This window comes from Grampus griseus (assembly GCF_964374135.1).
Source record: "Grampus griseus genome assembly, chromosome: 14".
Lineage (NCBI taxonomy): Eukaryota > Metazoa > Chordata > Mammalia > Artiodactyla > Delphinidae > Grampus > Grampus griseus.
The window spans coordinates 35,106,363-35,125,711 of NC_139008.1; the positions used below are offsets into that span (position 1 = coordinate 35,106,363).

At 52.8% G+C, this 19,349-nt stretch overlaps 1 protein-coding gene across 1 annotated transcript in view; it reads right to left on the reverse strand.

Moving 5' to 3' along the window:
* Positions 1 to 275: 275 nt before the first annotated feature.
* The window catches only part of SEC14L5 (SEC14 like lipid binding 5), a 41,651-nt gene continuing 22,577 nt past the window's right edge, over positions 276 to 19,349 (reverse strand). Inside the window, exons 7-16 of the mRNA XM_082671436.1 lie at positions 17,086 to 17,275; positions 15,434 to 15,522; positions 15,269 to 15,339; positions 13,500 to 13,671; positions 9,714 to 9,848; positions 8,559 to 8,693; positions 7,857 to 8,084; positions 6,101 to 6,279; positions 3,569 to 3,815; positions 276 to 409 (exon numbers count right to left, since the gene is read on the reverse strand). Coding sequence (XP_082527562.1) covers positions 3,710 to 3,815; positions 6,101 to 6,279; positions 7,857 to 8,084; positions 8,559 to 8,693; positions 9,714 to 9,848; positions 13,500 to 13,671; positions 15,269 to 15,339; positions 15,434 to 15,522; positions 17,086 to 17,275 — 1,305 coding nt within the window. The 3' untranslated portion in view covers positions 276 to 409; positions 3,569 to 3,709. The remainder of the gene's footprint in view (positions 410 to 3,568; positions 3,816 to 6,100; positions 6,280 to 7,856; positions 8,085 to 8,558; positions 8,694 to 9,713; positions 9,849 to 13,499; positions 13,672 to 15,268; positions 15,340 to 15,433; positions 15,523 to 17,085; positions 17,276 to 19,349) is intronic.

The following is a 19,349-nucleotide window of genomic DNA, read 5'->3' on the forward strand; positions in this document are numbered from 1 at the left end:
TTTTGTGCCACCCTCTTCCCTCCGAGAACCAATCTGCAACCCCTTAAGGGTGATGTCACCCCTGTTGAACATGCTCTTGAGTCTTTTAAGCAACAGCTGAGTAATTCTTGAACAAATCCAGGGAAACCTCCAGGGTTCTAGGAAGTAGACAACAGAGGTATATCCAAATCTAAAACGTTTAATGCTTCTGGTTGGAGCAAACGATCCGGTGAACAAGAAACATCGTGTTTTCCTGGCTGAAACAGACTGTGTGATCAGTTCATTTTACAGGGGGAGAAATTCCAGATGCAGGGTAGGAAAAAAAAGTCTCAACCCGTGGGGAGAACATTCTGTAGCTTGTTGAGGGAAACACCACTTGGAATGATGCTCTTACAGATGAGTGGATGTGCCCAGAGAACACAAGCAGTTTCTAAAAAGGGAAAGTCAGAGGTAACTAGTATCCCAATCTCCCACTTTTCTCCAGATGCACAGTGTGTAAAACAGTGACGGATGTCCTCACAGGAAGTCTGGAGTCTTTGGATGAGAAGCATTAAATAATCAGAATAACCATTGACTTTTATCAAGAGCTTTCCATGTGCCAGGCTGAGGACTTCACAGCCACTCTTGTTTCATCCCACTACAACCCAGTGAATGAGGTAGGCTCTGCTATCCCTAGTTTACAGATGAGGATATTTAGGCAAAGAGAGGTTAGGTCACCTGCTGGAGGTCACACAGCTAGTGAAAGGATGGCTGCGGCTTGAACCCCACTTTGTCGAGATTTTATGACCCAGGCTCCTAAACCCAGTGCCTGGGCAGGTCCTATTGCTAATGGGCCATTTCTGTCCTGGCCACAATAGGTTAATGAACAAGATGGAAGAAGAAACCAAGGCAAGGAGCTTCCAGCCCTGGGGTCTGGGGAATTCAGAAGCCAAGAGTTTGGCAGCGCTTCCTGGGATTTTTAACCCCAAGCCTCCCAAAGGTAAGAAGAATGGCTACTGACTGATGATGCTCCAACATGGGCCCCAGGGACCTCCAGCACAGAAGAACAATAGCAGATGCCACTGTGGCCACCTGCTGCTCCTGTGGCCCAGCTCCCTTTGTCCATTGGGTGACTGGCCCTCCCCTACTCCACTCTTGCTTCTGGAGGGAATGTCGATCACAGGACCCCCAGCTTCTTGGCCAGTATGTCCACAAGAGTGAGTACGTGACTTGCCCAGGGCCAGTCAGAGCCTTCTCTGGGATTTGAGTTGGAAAGAGTCTCTTTCTGGCTTAGAGATTGAGAGCCCTGTGGTTGTAGGCTAGGGGCTGCTGGCAGCCACCTTCCCCTGAAGGTGGACAAGAGGACAGGCCAGCATGCAAAGTGATGCAGAAACAAGAGGCCTGGGTGAGGCTAAGGATCAGCACATGAGCCTGAGGACACTGGGCTCCTGCATGCAGTCGTACCTGAAGCAAGCAAGCACCACCCTCGGCCATCCCAGTTACAGGAGCCAGGGAATTCCCTTTGTTGCTTAAACCTGTTGAAGCTGGGGCTCTCCCGAGGTGGGGAGGAGAGCAAGCTCTCAAAAAGAGAGGGCTGAGGCTCCTTATCGCTGCTGCTGCTAAGTCTGCACAGCTGATAGCCGACCTTCCTCTCTGGAATCAGCAGATCCAGGTTCCACTTATCAAAAGCTACTTATAAACTCAAGTGAAGGAAAGGCTTCTCCATCCTTCACTGGGGGCTAGTCCTAGACACTAAGTGTGCGGGGAGTGCCAGGGCAGCTTACCCCAAAATGCTTCTAGTTTGTAGAGACAAGCTAGAAATTCACCTAAAGATAGTTGAAAATATTGCAGATTGCTCCCAGCGATAAACGCCTGGTGACATGGGAGCAATTAGTTTTAAGAATGTCTCCAATCTTCCTCCCTCTCTCTCTCCCTCATGCATGTACACATACACCTTAATGCAGGATACAGAGTTTGGGATTTTGTTCCTATATCTGAGAAGTGAACTGAAAACCTTAAAGGTGGGCAAGGCTCCCTCTCTGCAGGGAGAAGGGGGTCTCTGAGGACGGCTCCTTCCCTCTACTCCAGGTATGGGGTTGAGGGTGGCATGGAAGTAGGTCCTTGCCCCGTCATGTCGAGCTTGCATGGAGGTGACATCCCCTTGGTTGTGAACCCACCCCTTGGGCAAGGCCCAGCGACTCTGGGTGTCGGCCAGAGACAACCCCAACTGTAAGCAAAGCTGTGAGATGAGAGTAACGCTGAGTCTCTCGCCCCAGACTGTGGAGCTACTTCAGTGAAGTCCCTCCCAGGCAGATAATGCAAGTGAGTGATGTGGGCTAGCGGTGGGTTGATAGAGAGGGGTGGGGACTGGGGTGGCCCCATCCAGGGGCGCAGCTGTGTTGTCTTTACACAGCAATAGTGGCTCTGTTTGGCCAACACTCCTATATGCTTAAGTGAAGCTGTAAATCCTGATTTCTGTGTGAAATGCCCCAATTTTTAAACCTTTTGTTTAGGCAAAAAACAAAAACACTAAAAGCAGGCCGGGGGCTTCCCTGGTGGCGCTAGTGGTTGAGAGTCCGCCTGCCGATGCAGAGGACTCGGGTTCGTGCCCCGGTCCGGGAAGATCCCACATGCCGTGGAACGGCTGGGCCCGTGAGCCATGGCTGCTGAGCCTGCACGTCCGGAGCCTGTGCTCTGCAACGGGAGAGGCCACAACAGTGAGAGGCCCGCGTACCGCAAAAAAAAAAAAAAATTAAAAGCAGGCCAGATCAGACTGCAGGCTGCCAGTGGTGACCTCTGACCTGTTGCCTTTTTGCAGGCCCAGGAAATGAAAGGAGAAATGTCCTCAGACCCCAAGGAGACCCACACCCCTCCCATGCAGGAACTCGGGGAAAGTCTTTCAATATTGGAGCTGGTTCTGGGGGTCAGATTTGACCCAGGGCAGCTGCCACAAAGTCATAGCCCCCACCCCACAGGGGAGTCCTGATGACACATTGAGAGCCTGGATCCAGCCTTACCTGAAGCAAGTCCTCCTACACTGGCCAGTTACATGCACCCATGATTGGTTACCCTTTTTTGTTTAAGCCACTGGGAGGTGACTTACAACCAAAAAATTTCAATTAAACAGATTCCCAGGAGAGAAAGGGACCTCCAGAGAGTATAAAGATAGCCAGAGCCGCTTTATCACTGCCTGGAACTCAGCAGAAAACCTGGGCCTTCCCACCCTCTTCAAGTCAGGGGTGGTCAGGGTTAGGCCTGCCCAGTCATGTGCTGGGAAAATGAACTTCAAGTCCAGGGTAGGCGGCTCCCCCACAGAGTGGGGCCTGTAACTCAAATGACTGCTCACCAGCATATCCTGGGACCCAGGGCATCACTACGGGTTTAGATGCTATGGCGAACACCCAACATTCCTGCTTCTTATGGGGGGAACCCCAATAGTCTTAGGAGGCCCCTGAGAAGGAGGCCACCCCAGGGAAGCAGAGCCAGAGGTGGCGGGGTGCAGGGGGGCACTGAGCCTGATGACATCCCTGAGCCCCCAGATCTGAACGTGGTTAGCCCACCCCTTGGCTTTTCGTACGCGAAGCCCCATCGGAGATGATTCTGTTCTCACCACTTCAAGAGCCCACAGGGCTCCAGCCAGCCCGACTTTGGCTATGTCCAGATCCAGGGCTGCAGCCCACATGGTCCCAGGCCTCGTGGATACTTGTGGATGTGGGAGGCGAGCAGGCTGCCCCGCAGGGCTCGGTACTGACTATCTGGAGACCAGGGAGCTGCTGTGGGACTGGCCGGAGGAGGAGGTGGTGGCGCTGAGCTGGGAGAAGCGGCTGGTGCAGGATTCCAGGCTGGACATGGAGCCCCTGGGGAGGAAGAACACGCACGTTGCCTTCTGGTGGTGACACAGCCCTGGGTGCAAATGAGGCCCCAGGGCCCTCTCCACAAGGCTGGTAACCGCCCCAGGCACAGAGGGCAAGTGCAGAGGTAAAAGCAAGTGAAGCTGTGATGAGAAACGAAGCCCAGCCCATTTCCCTGCACCCACTTCCCCGCAAGAAGAGCCCAGCCTTCCACCTACCATTCAGGGGCTTCCCTGACCCGGGGGCCTAGCATGGCGCAGAGGGGACCCCGTTATCTCCAGCCTCCCCTCTCCGCCTCCTTTCAGCTCCTCTGACACCTGCCTCCCATCGTGGGACCTTGTGCGTCTACACCTGCTGCCAGAAGCCTTTTTCTCCTGCCCAATTTGCCCAGTCAAATCCCACTCCAGACTACGGAGCAGCAGTGTCCAGGAGACCTTTCTGCTATGACAAATAACAGATGTCCCATATCTGCGCCATCCAACATGGCTGCCATTGGCCACATGGGGCTGCTGGGCATTCTAGATGTGGCTAGTGTGACCAGGAACCGAACTTTTAATTTTATTTAGTTCTAATCGCTATGTTTAAATTGTTACCTTTGGCTAGGAGCTACCGGGTTGGAGAGTGCAGCCTTAGGGCCCAGCTACTCAAAGTGTGGTCCGGGGACCAGCAGCACCAGCATCTCCTGGAGCTTGTTAGAGCTGCAGACTCTCCGGCCCGCCCCAGAGCTGCACAATCAGAGTCTGCATTTTGACGAGCCCTCCAGGTGATCGTGTGCACACTGCCTAGATCTCAACTCCAATGTCACTTCCCAGACACCTCCCCCACACCCCCGCACCCCTGCCCACCCTGTGCCAGGCCTGGTCCTGGGCTCTGACAGCGCCCTATGTTAAGGCCTCTAGCACCTCCTGGAGTGTGACCTTGAGCAAGGACCCCAGGCTGGAATAACTTCATGGCATCTATCGGTGCTCGGGTGTGGATACGTGGTCTCCTGCTCCATGATGGCAGACCCTATCTGTCTGGCCTCCCCAGGGCCACCGGTTGCCCACTGAGAGCAGCCTTGAACTGGTTCTCTCCTGACACTATTGAAGGTCAGGGCAGCAAGGTTCCCCCACACTGACCAGACAAGACAGGCTGGCAAGCAGCATCCGGCCCACCCCTCAGCCTCCACCTGCCCTTCCGACGGCAGCAGACCCCAGAGGCAGGTGTCTATGTGTCTGAGTGCCTCTGGACCTCAGTCTCTCTCTCCCACATTGAGCCCCAATGGCCAAAACAGGCTGCTTCCCAAAGGGAATCACCACCCTCTGACACCCTGTGGGGTCTCCCTTTGGAGTAAAGATGCTGGCCCAGCATTTCTTTTCTTTTTGGGGGGGTGTGCTTATGGCTTGTGGGATCTTAGTTCCCCAACCAAGGATTGAACCCACGTCCTCGGCAGTGAAAGCGTGGAGTCCTAACCACTGGACCGCCAGGGAATCCCCAGGCCCAGCATTTCCTGTGCCAGCTGCATGTGCCCCTAGGATCCCTGGAGCTCTGCCTTGGATATGGGTCCAGACTCAGTACCCTCTTGGAGCCTCAAATTTACTCATCGGTAAACAATTTAAAGCATCATTTTTAGAAGGAAACTACACAGATATATCACGAAGCAGGATGCAAAATCACACTTGTTTTTAAAAGATAAAACACAAGGTATGGAAGAAACCACTATTGAGTGCTTACTGTATGCTCAGGTGAAGGGCAGGCTTCCCCCAACCATCTCATCCTCAGGACAGCCCCATGATGTAGGGGCTCCTATTTAACAGTTGGGGCTCAGAGAACTAAAGTGACTTGCCTGAGGTCACAGAGCAACCAGGAAGTGCTGGAGGTCTTAACCACTACACATCCCTGTCTCTCTGACAGCAACACTTGGGGAGAGTTGTCTGTGAGGCATTATTCTAGAATGTTCTAGAGCAGTCCAAACCCAGTTTTATGGAATTCTAGGAGTGAGGGGAGGTACACATAGGAGGGCTCAGGCTCCCCTTCTCCCCCCACCAATCGATCTGGTATGTTAGGCTTCTGTGCATGGCTTCATTTGAAGGCAGGGTTCTGCAGCTGAGGCTGAAGCAGCACAGCGATCTGATCGCTCATGAAAGGGCGCTGAGCCACGGGCAAGTTTAACAACACCCATGCCAGGGCCCCACCCCTGGAGAAGCTTGAGGGCAAGCAGAGGAGGTGAATCCAGTGTCCCTGGCCCAGAAGGAAGTGGCCTCAGGCATGCTGTGGGCCTGGTCTGGAGGGGAGTCGGGGGCCCCTCGTACCTGAAGTCCTCAGACGCCAGCACCTCGTAGTAGTAGAGGAGTTTGCACCTGGGGCCAGGGCTGTGCAGGGCCATCAGGACATCCTCCACGCCCGGGAGGCTGCAGGCCGTGTGGCCAGGGGCACTGTGCATTTGCCACTGGAGCAGGTAGACGCCAGGCCACTGGGTCACGTGGGAGCCCTGAAACACAGCAGCCACGCCCCTGAGGCCCTGGTCCACCAGGGAACAGGAGACCTTTCTAAACCAGTCCACCAGCAAATCCTTCCTTTTGGGGTGTCCCAAAGCCACATTTGCTTCCCCTCTACTGTTACCCCATATCCCTGGCAGCTGAGAGCCTTCCTCTTAATCGAGATGGGGGGTGGGGGTCAAGGCCTAGGGGGTGTGGCTATAGGACAACAGAGGTGTGGTTTGGTTAAACACCTGGATTTTGTTGGGCTCTTGTCCTGCTGAGTGGGATTTGCAAATTGAGGAGACCTGGAAAGGGAGCTTAAATGTGCTTAGAGTTTGTTGAGGGCAGAGGGACAGCAAGAAAGGAGGGTGTTAGTTTTTTTTTGTTTTTTGTTTTTTTTTTGCGGTACGCGGGCCTCTCACTGCTGTGGCCTCTCCCGTTGCAGAGCACAGCCTCCGGACGCGCAGGCCCAGCGGCCATGGCTCACAGGCCCAGCCGCTCCGCGGCATGTGGGATCTTCCCAGACCGGGGCACGAACCTGTGTCCCCTGCATTGGCAGGCGGACTCTCAACCACTGCGCCACCAGGGAAGCCCAGGAGGGTGTTAGTTCTTATAAGAAGAGCAACTTTGAAAAAGGGCTGGGATGTTCGGTGGGACCCTGGGGCGGGGGTGCTGGTGTATGATGTGACAGCTGTCTGCTCAATTCCCTTAGGAGACCTCCAGTAAGATCTGCACTGCTCGCCAGTGCGTGCGTGGGTGCGTGTGTGTTTGAGGCCGGTGATGATTGACCTGCAAGCACTGGCCTCATGGAGAATGTGGGGGTCAGCAGGGGTGGCTCACGTTCTGGTGACACGTCCGAGTGCTGTTCCCAGACCTACAGTTTCTCTGTTGCCTGGGTTCTGAAAACGTGACTGTGCATAAGGAATCACAGTGAGAGGTGAGGGATACAGACACCAGGCCCCACGCCCAGAGGTTCTGAGCCAGCCCTCCTGCCGTGGGCCCCAGCAACCTGCATCTTTGACAAGAGTCTCGGAATTCTGAGGATGGGGCCCTGCCAGAATCTTTCTCCCCAACTGTCCCGCAGGGTCTCTGAGGCCAGAGACCAGGTCCAGTTTGTCCATTGCTGTATCCCCAGAACCCAGCACACAGTGGACACTCAGTCCTGAGTGATGAATGAATAAATGAACGAAGAAACAGAACCTAGGAACTTCCCTGGTGGTGCAGTGGTTAAGAATCCACCTGCCAATGCAGGGGACACAGGTTCGATCCCTGGTCCGGGAAGATCCCACATGCCTCGGAGCAACTAAGCCCGTGCGCCACAACTACTGAGCCTGTGCTCTAGAGCCTGCGAGCCACAGCTAATGAAGCCCATGCGCCCTAGAGCCTGCACACTGCAACTACTGAAGCCCATGCACTCTAGGGCCTGTGCTCCGCAGCAAGAGAAGCCACGGCAATGAGAAGCCCGCGCACCGCAACGAAGGAGTAGCCCCCGCTCGCCGCAACTAGAGACAAGCCACGCACAGCAACAAAGACCCAACATGGACAAAAAAATAAATAAATTAAAAAAAAAAAAAGAAAGAAACAGAACCTGGATGCTCTCCCCTTCCCGGCAGATGAGGGGGGCCTCCACACGGCTGTAATCTGCACCCAGGGCCCAGCCTTTGTCTGTCAGCTGCCCGCCAGCCCTGGCACCAGGCTCCCGGGGGCCCGGCTTGGGAGCCTGCTTGGTGTGGTACAGACTGAACATCACGTCCCCTTGCAGGATGTCAAAGTCCCAGGTGATGACTGACTCCCTCTCCAGAATCTCCACTGCGACCTACGTGGGGACAGGTGACAGGTGAAGTCTGAACGTCCAGCCTGGCGGGAGCCGGGGTGGGGAAGTCGGCTGCAGGGGAGTGGGTGCCCACCCCAGTCTCCATTCCCTCAGCCCCGACCCCAAGTCCAAGAATTGCTCTGGACAAACAGAACCACCCCTGTCTGAAAAATGCCTGGGAGGATCCACCCTGAAGCAGGGTGACCGCAGGGTGACCCACAGCCAGTGACTGGATGATATGAGGGTACAAGAGGCTGGCCCCCTGCCATGCTCTCCTCACGGATCAGGCTGGGCTAGACCGCGGCTAAAACCGGCTCTTGGCTTAGCTTCTGCCCCGCCCTCCTTACAGGTTTCTCCTGAGCCCTCATCCTCTACACATCACGGGCACAAGAACCCTCAACTCAGACTCCACTTCGGGGTCCCTGACCTACAACGACACCCAGCCCAGCAGGCCCGCCCAGGCCGGGACCCCGGCACCTCATGGGGGGCCCCGCGGAGCACGCTGGCCGACTGGTAGGTCTCTCTCCACTGCTGCAGCTGGTCTTTGTGCTCCTGGTCCTCTTCCGTCAGGTAGAGGGACTTGGGGACCAGCCCTCCTTCAGGGACGTTACACTGGGGGACAAAGACAGCAGAGACAGTCAGGGCCCAGCCAGGCCTGGCTGACCTACAGAAAGGTGCTCTGTGACCCCTGAAACCACACTTATAACATGCATATATATCCTGACAACTGGGGAGACCTGGGTAAGCTTGGCAAAATTCCTAGGAAACGTCATTTTTTGTTTTTTGTTTTTTGTCTTTTGTTTTTTGTTTTTTTGTGGTACACGGGCCTCTCACTGTTGTGGTCTCTCCTGTTGCAGAGCACAGGCTCCGGACGCGCAGGCTCAGCAGCCATGGCTCACGGGCCCAGCTGCTCCGCGGCATGTGGGATCTTCCCGGACCGGGGCACGAACCCATGTACCCTGCATTGGCAGGCGGACTCTCAACCACTGCACCACCAGGGAAGCCCAGGAAACGTCATTCTTTACCCTGAAATCGTGACAGCTTGCTCTTTGAGATTTCTGTTGGAGAAAGGAAAAGGCCTGCCCTCCCACAGTCATGAGATAGGTTAACCCCTGCCTAGCATCTCACCCTCCAGGGCAGGCAATAAAAGTGGTCTGGGGGGAAAAAGGGGGTCTGGGGCCGCCTCCCCTGGAAACAGTTTCCTGATCATCCCCTGCCATGAGGCTGTGGGCTGGGGATAAGTCCCTCTGGGTACACCAGCTTCGGGGTTCAGGCCGCTGGGACATTTGAGTCCCCTCCCCTTGCAGCAGAGTGTGCAAAGCCAGCAGCTAAACTCTAACTGCTGCCTAGCAGCGTCCTGGATGGGAATACAGAGGGGGAAGCCTTTGCCTGGCCTGGCCTGGTCTCTGAGCTTTCGGGAAACTTCTGTTTTGCTCACTATGTTTGAAAGAACCAAGGTCAGGCCCCTCCTTCAAAGAGGACAAGCTCTGCCCCAAAGAGCCAGCAAGGCCCTCCCCACGTCAGAGCACACACAAAGGGCCTGCCCTCCTCCCACCTCCCATCCGCAGCCCTGCCTCTCGGAGGCCACAGACCCTCCCCGTGCCGTAAGCGCAGGGCCGGCTGGGGCCTCACCAGGCACTCTCCCCCGAGGAAGTCGGGGATCACTTCTTTGTCCAGGTAGTCGACAAGGCCTCCGGGACCCTGATAATTGCTGCCACTGTAGATGAGGAACTTCTGCCTGGTGTTCTCATTGATGAAGGGGCTGATCTGAGAGGGGGAGATGGGGCAAGACGGAACGTTGTTTTTTTTTTAATTGAAGTGTAATTCACAGAACATAGTTAACCATTTTAAAGTGAACAATTTGATGGCTTTTAGTTCATTCACTATGTTGGGCAACCATCACCTCAAATTCCAAGACATTTTCTTCTCCCCAAAAGGAAACCTCAGACCTGTTAGCAGTCACTCCCCTTTCCTTTCCCCTCAGCCCCTGGAAACCACCAATATGCTTTTTTTTTTTTTTTTTTTTTTGCCTATTCTGGAGATTTCATAGAAATGGGATGACACAACACGTGGCCTTTTGTGACTGGCTTCTTTCACTGAGCGTCATGTTTTCAAGGTTCAGCCACATTGTAGCATGAGTCACAACTCCCTTTTCACCTAGAGATTGCCATACTGAGTGAAGTCAGTCAGAGGGAAAGACAAATATATCACTTGTATGTGGAATCTAACAATGTGGTACAAATGAACTTATTTACAAAACAGAAACAGAGTCACAGATGTAGAAAACAAACTTATGGTTACCAAGGGGGAAATGGGGGGGGGAAGGATAAATTGGGAGATTGGGATTGACATATACACACTACTAAATATAAAATAGATAACTAATAAGAACCTAGTGTATAGCACAGGGAACTCTACTCAATACTCTGTAACGACCTATATGGGAAAAGAAACTAAAAAAGAGTGGATGTATGTATATGTACAACTGATTCACTTTGCTATACAGCAGAAACTAACACAACACTGTAAATCAACTATACTCCGATAAAAATTCATTAAAAACATAAAAAAGAAAACCAAAGAACTCCCTTTTCATGGCTGAATAATATTCCATTGTGTGGATGACCATGTTTCATTTATCCCGGATGGAAAGTATTTCAACACCAAGCTCTAAGCTGCACGTCAGTCTGGTTTTTCACAGCATCCCAATGCTGGGGTGGTGCCTGACTCAGGAAATAGTTGGGGAAGGAAGGAAGGAAGGAAGGAAGGAAGGAAGGAAGGAAGGAAGGAAGGGAGGGAGGGAGGGAAGGGGGAGGGAGGAAGGCACTTAGCACAGTAGAGCACAAGCCAATTCAGCAAGGAATGCCACAGGCAAAAGATCATTTGGGGGACTTCCCTGGTGGTCCAGTGGGTAAGGCTCCATGTTCCCAATGCAGGGGGCCTGGGCTCAATCCCTGGTCGGGGAACTAGATTCCACATGCATGCTGCAACTGAGAAGTCTGCATGCCACAACTAAACATGCTGCAACAAAGACCCCGTGTGCTGCAGCTGAGACCCGGTGCAGCCTAAATAAATAAATATTTTTAAAAAATCATTTGGGAACTAGAAATCCCACCTGTGTGGGTCACACTCCTTCAGCCCCCATCCCGGGAGGTGGTCCCTGTGGGCCTCAGCAACCTGGCTCTGTGCACTGGCTTTCATCTGGTGTGGCCAGTGGGGGAAGGGGGGCGGGGGCAGCAGGAGATGGGAGGTGGGTGCGTCTTCCCTGCTCCCTCCCTGCTCCGGTGCCCCTGGCAGCCGCCACCCTCACCTGCCGAAGCTCTCTCAGGGCTCCAGTAACAAGGACATTCCCTCCTCGTGTCCCTCCAGCCCTGGGGTCGTCAGGGCTTACGGCAGTGGCCAGCCCCTGGGGCCTCCCCATCCTGCCCACACCCCTGAGGAGTTATGCTGTGTCACACCCCCACTGGAGTCACCTGGGTGAATCTGCTTCTGTCCAGGACCCCGACCGACTGGCTCCCACCCCCACCTGACGTGCATCTTCTTAGGAAATCTCCAAACAGCAAAGAAACTTAATTTTCACAAAGATCAGGATATTTCAAGATAAAATGCTACAGTAGCAGATCCTGCCTGTCCCTCCCACAGCTCCTGTTCCCCAGCCCATCCCCAACGGAGCTGTAAAGTAGCCCCAGAAGCTAGGGAACTTTCTGCCCCAGAAGTCTGTTCATGTCCTCTCCTCCAACAGTCCTGCCATGGCTCCCTACTGCCCCAGGACAAGGTCCCATCTTCGCCACAGCCTGGACTCTGCAGGCACTGGGCCCTGAGCATCTTCCCAGCCTCCTCTGGCCACTGATTTTTCAGTCCCTCGGAAGCACCCAGCCGGGCCCTGCCTCCAGGCCTTTGTACGCGCTGTGCAGGTTACCCACCACACCCTTCCTCCCGCCCTTCTCCCACTTGACTCCCACTCCTTCCTCATGTCTCAACCCATGTCACCTTCTCAGTGGAAGCGTCTTCAGCTCCCCAACCTAAATTATACACCCCCTCGCCCCCTGACTTAGTCTCCCCAAGAACCCTGAACGTCCCCAAGCCCATGTCACAGGGCATCATGAAGCAGTTACTCACGTGGGGCTATTGGATTTCTCTCCCCCCCACACCCCGTGACGCAAGGGTACACACTCTGCATCCCCAGGGCCTGGAGAGGTGCCTGGCACACAGCAGGCACTTAGTAAAACACTGAATCCATTTAACTTTCAACTCACAAATCTACCCTGATTGAACCTCTAGGGAGAGCAGAGATTCTCAGGCTTTCCCAGGCACCGAATCCCGAGGGCATTCGGTAAGATGTTGACCCCGAGTCTGTAGGATGGAGAGGGACCTGACATTGCTCTGGCCTGCAGACCACACTTCGGGAGCAAGGCCTCAGGGCAGTGGTTTTCAACTGCAAGTGATAATCCGGTAGTGGTTGTGATATCAATTTAGCTCTGTGACTAGCCTATTTTGAGTGGAGCGGACTAGAAAAGAATAGCAAAGAGCATGTTGTAAGTAGTTACGATAACCACCACTTGAGAATCTGTTGTTTCGGGTGTGTGTGTGTGTGTGTGTGTGTGTGTGTGTATAGGCACGAGCCACACGAGGAGACCAGGTGGCCACATAAAGTGGGTTGTGGGCAAAAAGTTTTAAAATCCCAATAGCACAGGATCCCAACGCTCTTCGGAATCAGCTCACAGCAGTCCCAGGAATGTTGTACAATTCTAAGTGTGGCTCTCCCGTCCACGAAGCAGGACAGTGGACATGTAAAATGTGGTCCACCCATACAATGGAATATTATCCAGACATAAAAAGGAATGAAGAAATGATTCTTGCTACAACATGGATGAACCTGAAATCATTATGCTAAGTGAGAGAAATCAGAAACAAAAAGCCTCACATTGTATGATTCCACTCACATGAAATAGCTAGGACAGGCAAATCCACAGAGACAGAAAGTAGATGAGTGGTTGCAGGGGGCGGGGGGGAGGAATGGGGAGGAACTGCTAATGGGGACAGGGCTTCCTTTTTGGGGTGATGAAAATGTTCTAGAACTAGCTGGTGGTGATGGTTGCACAACTCTGTGAGTAAACTAAACACCACTGAATTCTATACTTTAAAAGGGTGAACTTTTTGTTTGTTTTTGGGTTTTTTTTGGCTGTGCCACGCGGCTTACAGAATCTCAGTTACCCGACCAGGGACTGAACCCAGGTCATGGCAGTGAAAGCCCGGAATCCTAACCACTAGTCCACCAGGGAACTCCCAAAAGGGTGAACTTTATGGGAAATGAAGTATATCTCAATAAAGCTGGTAATTAGAGGAAACAATGCAGGAAAATCGGGCGGAGCAGCTCACAGAGGGCCCCTCCCATCTCAGGCTCCTGCTCTTTCTTACCAGCGTCCAGAGCACAGGGAAGATGCGGGGGGCTCGCACGATGAGCAGCCGGCCCAGGGTCTCAGGATAATTGTCCTCCACCACCTCGATCATGCGCAGCAAGGCCTTTATCCCTGGCCGCCACAGATGCCGCAGGCTGAGACCCTCCAGGTCCACCAGGCAGGTCCAGGAGCTGCGGCAAAGATGCCCCCTCACTCTACCTCGCTCGGCCACCTCCCAGGGCCCCCAACACCATCCTCAGGGACCTGGGAGCCCACAGACAGGGATGGAGGGAGAGGCTCAGTAAGGCAGCGCTGGGAGCAGAAGGGGCAGGGACCACAGGGCACTCTTGTGGACCCTGCCACCGTGGGGAGGCCACGTAACATGGAGGCTCTGAGTGTGCACACCAAGGCTAAGCACCCAAATTCAAGTGCCTGAGAGCTGTGTGACACAGGCACTTCCTCATCAGGACAGCAGCAATCACAGTAACAGTCCCCAGCTCATCCATTGTTAGGATTAAATGAGATGGTCTACGTAAAGCTCTCTGCAAGGACAGGCACATAGCACATGCTCATTAAAAGCCAGTTTTTACTACTAATTGCTGAAAAGATGCTGACTGCTAAATAGAGCACACACTCCAGAGCCAGATGGCCTGGGTTCAAATCCCAGCTCTGGCATGTGCTGTGTGGCTTTGGCTAAGTTACTTAACCTCTTTGTGCCTCCATTTCATTAGAACCAATTCATTAGGAAAATGACTGTTTGGCTGCAGCAAGTGGTCCCCGGGAGCCTGTCCATCCAGCTTCATTCCCTTCACCTTGCCCACCCACTCCTAGGAGTGCCTTCATGACACCCTGTCATCTGAGCCATCTGGGGGGCATTCTGCTTCTGGCCAGGATGATGATTGATCGATTCCCCACTCCAACCCCAATGGATGCCCCTTTAGGAAAGCTCTAAATAGCAAAGGAGCTTAATTTGCACAAAGATCAGGATATTTCAGGATAAAAACTTCAGTAGCAGGTCCTGCCTGTCCCTCCCTTATAGGCTGTGATAGGGTGACATGACTCAAGGAGCTTGGAAGAGTCCCTGCTACACAGGAAGTGCTATGTGGTGTTGGCATCACCTCTTAAAGTCATGGCTTACAGGATCTTAGTTCCCTGACCAGGGATTGAACCCAGGCCCCAGCAGTGAAAGCGCCAAGTGCTAACCACTAGACTTCCAGGGAATTCCCATTAAGTCATTGGTTTTGATAAGTCATAAAGAAACCCTAGGAAGGGTTTACAGAAGAGGAAGCCACAGCTCAGAAAGGTTAAGTACCTTTGGGGGCAATGCCACTGTAAGGACTGGTGTGGGAAACTCCGCTCAGGAATAGGAGTTTGGGGCAGCCCGAGGAGGCAGTGGGTCACTGGATGTGCCATGACACCTGCGCGGTCCACCTGCCTGGGACACTGGCAGGGTGGCTCTTGGGGTGGGAGTGCTGGTCTCGAAAAGCCAAGTCCAGGAGGCTGCATGGCACGGGGAGAAAGTCCGCGAGCCCAAGCCAGATAGGACCGGGTTCAAACTCCAGCTCTGCCCCTTCCCCGCTCAGCAGCCTCGGAAGACCTCAGCACTCTGAGCCTCAGTTTCCCCTCCATAAAGAACAGGGATGCTGAGAGCCCCTGCCTCGTAGGGTAACTGTAAGAATTGGGTGAGGACATTTCCGTAAAGCATCTAGCAGGCTGCCTGGCACGGCATCCATGCCCAGTGAACTTTGGCTGTTTTTATTGTTTGGGGGAGTTTGCCTGGGTTCTTGCCTGATGGGACGGCCAAACTGTTTTGTGTTCCCTTCACACCGCTTCTGTCCTTCCTCATTGACGCAAAGAACCTGGAAAGCAGAGAAGGTGCTGGCGAATGTTCACTTGGCTGCTCCAGCCGCAGGAAACCCCGGGGGCTCCCAGGAGCGGGGACCCCCAACTCACATGCTGCAGCAGCACCTCCTCCCCCACGGCCTTCATCAAGCCCTTGGTGTCCATGTGGCCCAGACGCAAGATGTACAGGGGGCGGCCATCTTTGGGGCGGGGCCGAGCAAGTGGAGGACAAAAGGGAAACAGAATTACATACTTTTACATAATCCTTCATATATATTATATATGTACAATCAATTCTTGTTATTTGCGGTAGTTAATTTCTATAAAGTCACCTCGAACACTGAATCAAGGAACTCAGAACCACTGCTTCTAAGGGGGGAATAGGAGGTTAAGTTTCTGCCAGCCTCTGGTCGTGACATTTTTGTCAGTCGATCGATCAGTGTGTAACTTTGTTCTGCATGTGTTTCTATTTGAGGACACCTTGTTTAATTTACATTGTTGATTCATTAACGTTGAACGCATGGCCAACAGCACTGTAACTCGTGCCTGAAGGGAGTTTATCTCACATGAATTTTCTCCAGAAGGTGCATCACAGCCTTCGTGCGCTTAGGAACACAGTGCTTCTGCACGATGCGAAATCAACACAAAAAAGCACAAAATGCAAGAAAAAAGAAATGGCACTAGATAGGCTGCAGAAAGGATACTCATTTACAGTAGGAGCTGAAACAAGGAGGCAGAAGGACACTTGTTCAACCTCAGCTGGGGATGGATGTACACGTCGGGTGACTCAGATTTTTCGTCACTCTGTCCGTGAAGGACAGTGAAAGCTCCCTGAGTATTGATTTGGGAGTTACAAATAAATTTTAGTGAGTAGGCAAATTCACAAATACAGAATCCATGAATAACACAGACCGACTGTATATTGAAAGCAAGCGTGTCAACCGGTTCTTCAGGAGACTCAAGCACTTGCCCTAATCAATACATATGAATTTTTAACTAAAGGACATTGAAAAGCATAACAGGTGCTGGCATCAATGGCAGATTAATAAAAAATCCAGAGATGATATTTGTAGTGGGTTGAACAGTGTCCTCCCCAAAGTTCATGTCCATCCAGAACCTCAGAATGTGACCTTATTTGGAAACAGGGTCTTTGCTGATGTGATTACTTAAGGATCTCAAGACGAAATCATGCTGGATCAGTATGGGCCCTAAATCCAGTGACCCGGAGTCTTTAAAAGATGAGGAGAGGACACAGAGAGATACCGAGAGGGGCGGCTGTGTGAAGACAGACGCAGAGATTGGGGTGACGTGGCCACAAGCCAAGGAACACCTGAGGCCACCAGAAGCTGGAAGAGGCAGGAAGGATCTCCCCCAGAGCCTTCGGAGGGAGCACCGTCTTGCTGACACTTTGATTTTGGACTTCTAGCCTCCAGAACAATGAGAGGATAAACTGCTATTGCTTTAAGCCACCCAGTTTGTGGTAATCTGCTAAGGCAGTCCCAGGACACTAATGCAGTCAGTATTCATGCAGCCAAAAAGTAATGGTGGGCTGACCCAGCCCCTGGGAGAAACATCTTGTCTCCAGCCCAAACGTCTATTCCAGCTCTGCCTTCGCGGCTGGGTTATCACCTCAAAGGCATCTCCAGATGCCCAGAAGAGCCAAAAGGAAAAATAATAAGATGATAAGATGAAAAGGGGCATTCAACGTGCATTCGACAGTGACCCAAGTGTACACTCCATGTTATGTAGGTAAAGAGACGCACCTATGTCCTGGTAGTGCCAGCCCCCTGCATAGAACTCCTCCAGGAGGGCAGGGGGTCGCCAGGTCTGAAGGAGGAGGTCCACCTGGTGCTGCTTTCGCCAGCTCAAGGACTGGCACAGCATCTCACGGGCCCTGTCCAGGTGGAAGTCTCGAGCCCGCAGGAACCTAAGGATGTGCTCGTCTTTGGGTATCTGAGAAGAGAAGGAGGAGAAAGCCTTTAGCGTGGAATTCCCTAAGCCCGGCGGTGAAACTGGAAAATGAGTCTCCTGTCTTATCTGACAAACACTTAGCTGGGAAAAGGACGTTAAACTCAACCACGAAGCAGCCAAGGGTGGACTGCAGTGAATGTCTGAGTTTGGGCTTCCTAACTTCCCCTCCTGTGCTGGCGGTGACATCTCTTTTCTCTTGGGGAACTGCTTTTCCTGCCCCCTTCCCAACACCAACGGTGGTTTTAGTTAGCGTTGCCAATCACAGGACCCCACTCCTACGGCCTCCGGTGGACAAAATCCATGCCAGGCCAATCAGAGCATTTAGACAATTTTAAATCTGAAGAAAGGGGCATGAATCCCTTTTTCTACCGAGGCAAAGGGGAGACTCAAAGCTGTAAGCAGGGCTTCCCTGGTGGCACAGTGGTTGAGAGTCCGCCTGCCGATGCAGGGGACACGGGTTCGTGCCCCGGTCCGGGAAGATCCCACATGCCGCGGAGCGGCTGGGCCCGTGAGCCATGGCCGCTGAGCCTGCGCGTCCAGAGCCTGTGCTCCGCAACAGGAGAGGCCACAACAGTGAGAGGCCCGCGTACCGCAAAAAAAAAAAAAAAAAGCTGTAAGCAGCCACAGATCCAAGCTCAACAAGGAAGCATGTCTGAGGGGATGAAGCAGACATAAATGGATACAAGAACCAAGCGGTCTCGACAGCATTTAAGTCCTGGTTTCATGGGACTTCCCTGGTGGTCAAGTGGCTAAGACTCCGCACTCCCAATGCAGGGGGCCCGGGTTCGATCCCTAGTCAGGGAAATAGATCCCACATACCAAGGATCCCGCGTGCCACAACTAACAAGATCCTGCATGCTGCAGCCAAATACATAAATAAATATTAAAAAAAAAAAAAGTCCTGGTTCGGGACATCCCTGAGACAGGCTGCGTGGTCAGCTGAATGGTGTCCCACCAAGACCATGTCCACCCAGAACCTCGGAGTGTGACTTTATTTGGAGATAGGCTCTTTGTAGAAGTAATTAGTTAAGATGAGGTCGTACTCTATTAGGGGGTGCCCTACTCCAATGTCTGCTGTCCTTATTATAAGAGGGAAATTCGGATACAGACACAGAATGTAAAAAGGGGAGAAGGCCACGTGAAGACAAAGGCAGAGACTGGAAGTGACGCATCTACACACCAAGGACTGCTGGCAGCCATCAGAAGCCAGGAGAGAGGCATGGAACGGATTCCCCCAACCACCCAGCCTCCAGAAGGAACCAACCCTGTTGACACGTTGATTTCAGACATCTGGCCTTCAGAACTGTGAGAATAACTTTCTGTTGCTTTGAGACACACAGTCTGTGGTATTTTGTTTCAGCAGCCCCAGAAAACTAACACACCCCACTTAACAGTTCGTTACATGAGCCAATTAAACCCCTACCCCCGCTTTTTTTCTCTAGTTGATTCAAGCTGCATTCCTAACACATATAACCCAGACTCTAACTAACATTCAGAGGTGACAAGCTAAAGCCCACCGCTCTCCTTCCTTCCCTCAGGCAAGTATCAACAGTCAAGGGAAAGCCAGCCCCCATAAAAAGTGCACTTTCCTGAGTGCTGTGCTGAGCCAGACACGGAGTGGATTGTCCCTTGTAATTCACTCCGGGGGCAGGGGGTGTGCTCACATTGTACCCATTTTACAGATGAGGAAACAGGCAAACAGGTTACATCCCAGCCCAACACTAACGTAACTCCCTTGTCTGCCCCCCGGTGGAGGGAGGGGAGGAAGGGCAAGCAACTCACGACTAGGCTGGAAGCTCTTATTCAACAGAGCTGAAGGTCAGGCCCGTGATTGAGACCTACAGGCATGGTGGACACTCATGAGTGGGGCTTAGAGTCTAAAGGCAAAGCCCAGGTGCAGTCAAAAATCAACCCTCGCAAATCATTAAATCTCTTAGAAAAGAACAGTATGCAAGGTTTTGTGAACACAGTGACTGTGTGGTGACTGTGCTATGACTGTGCTCCCCAGGGGACATTGGCGATGTCTAGAGCCACTTTTGGTTGTCACAGCTGGGGA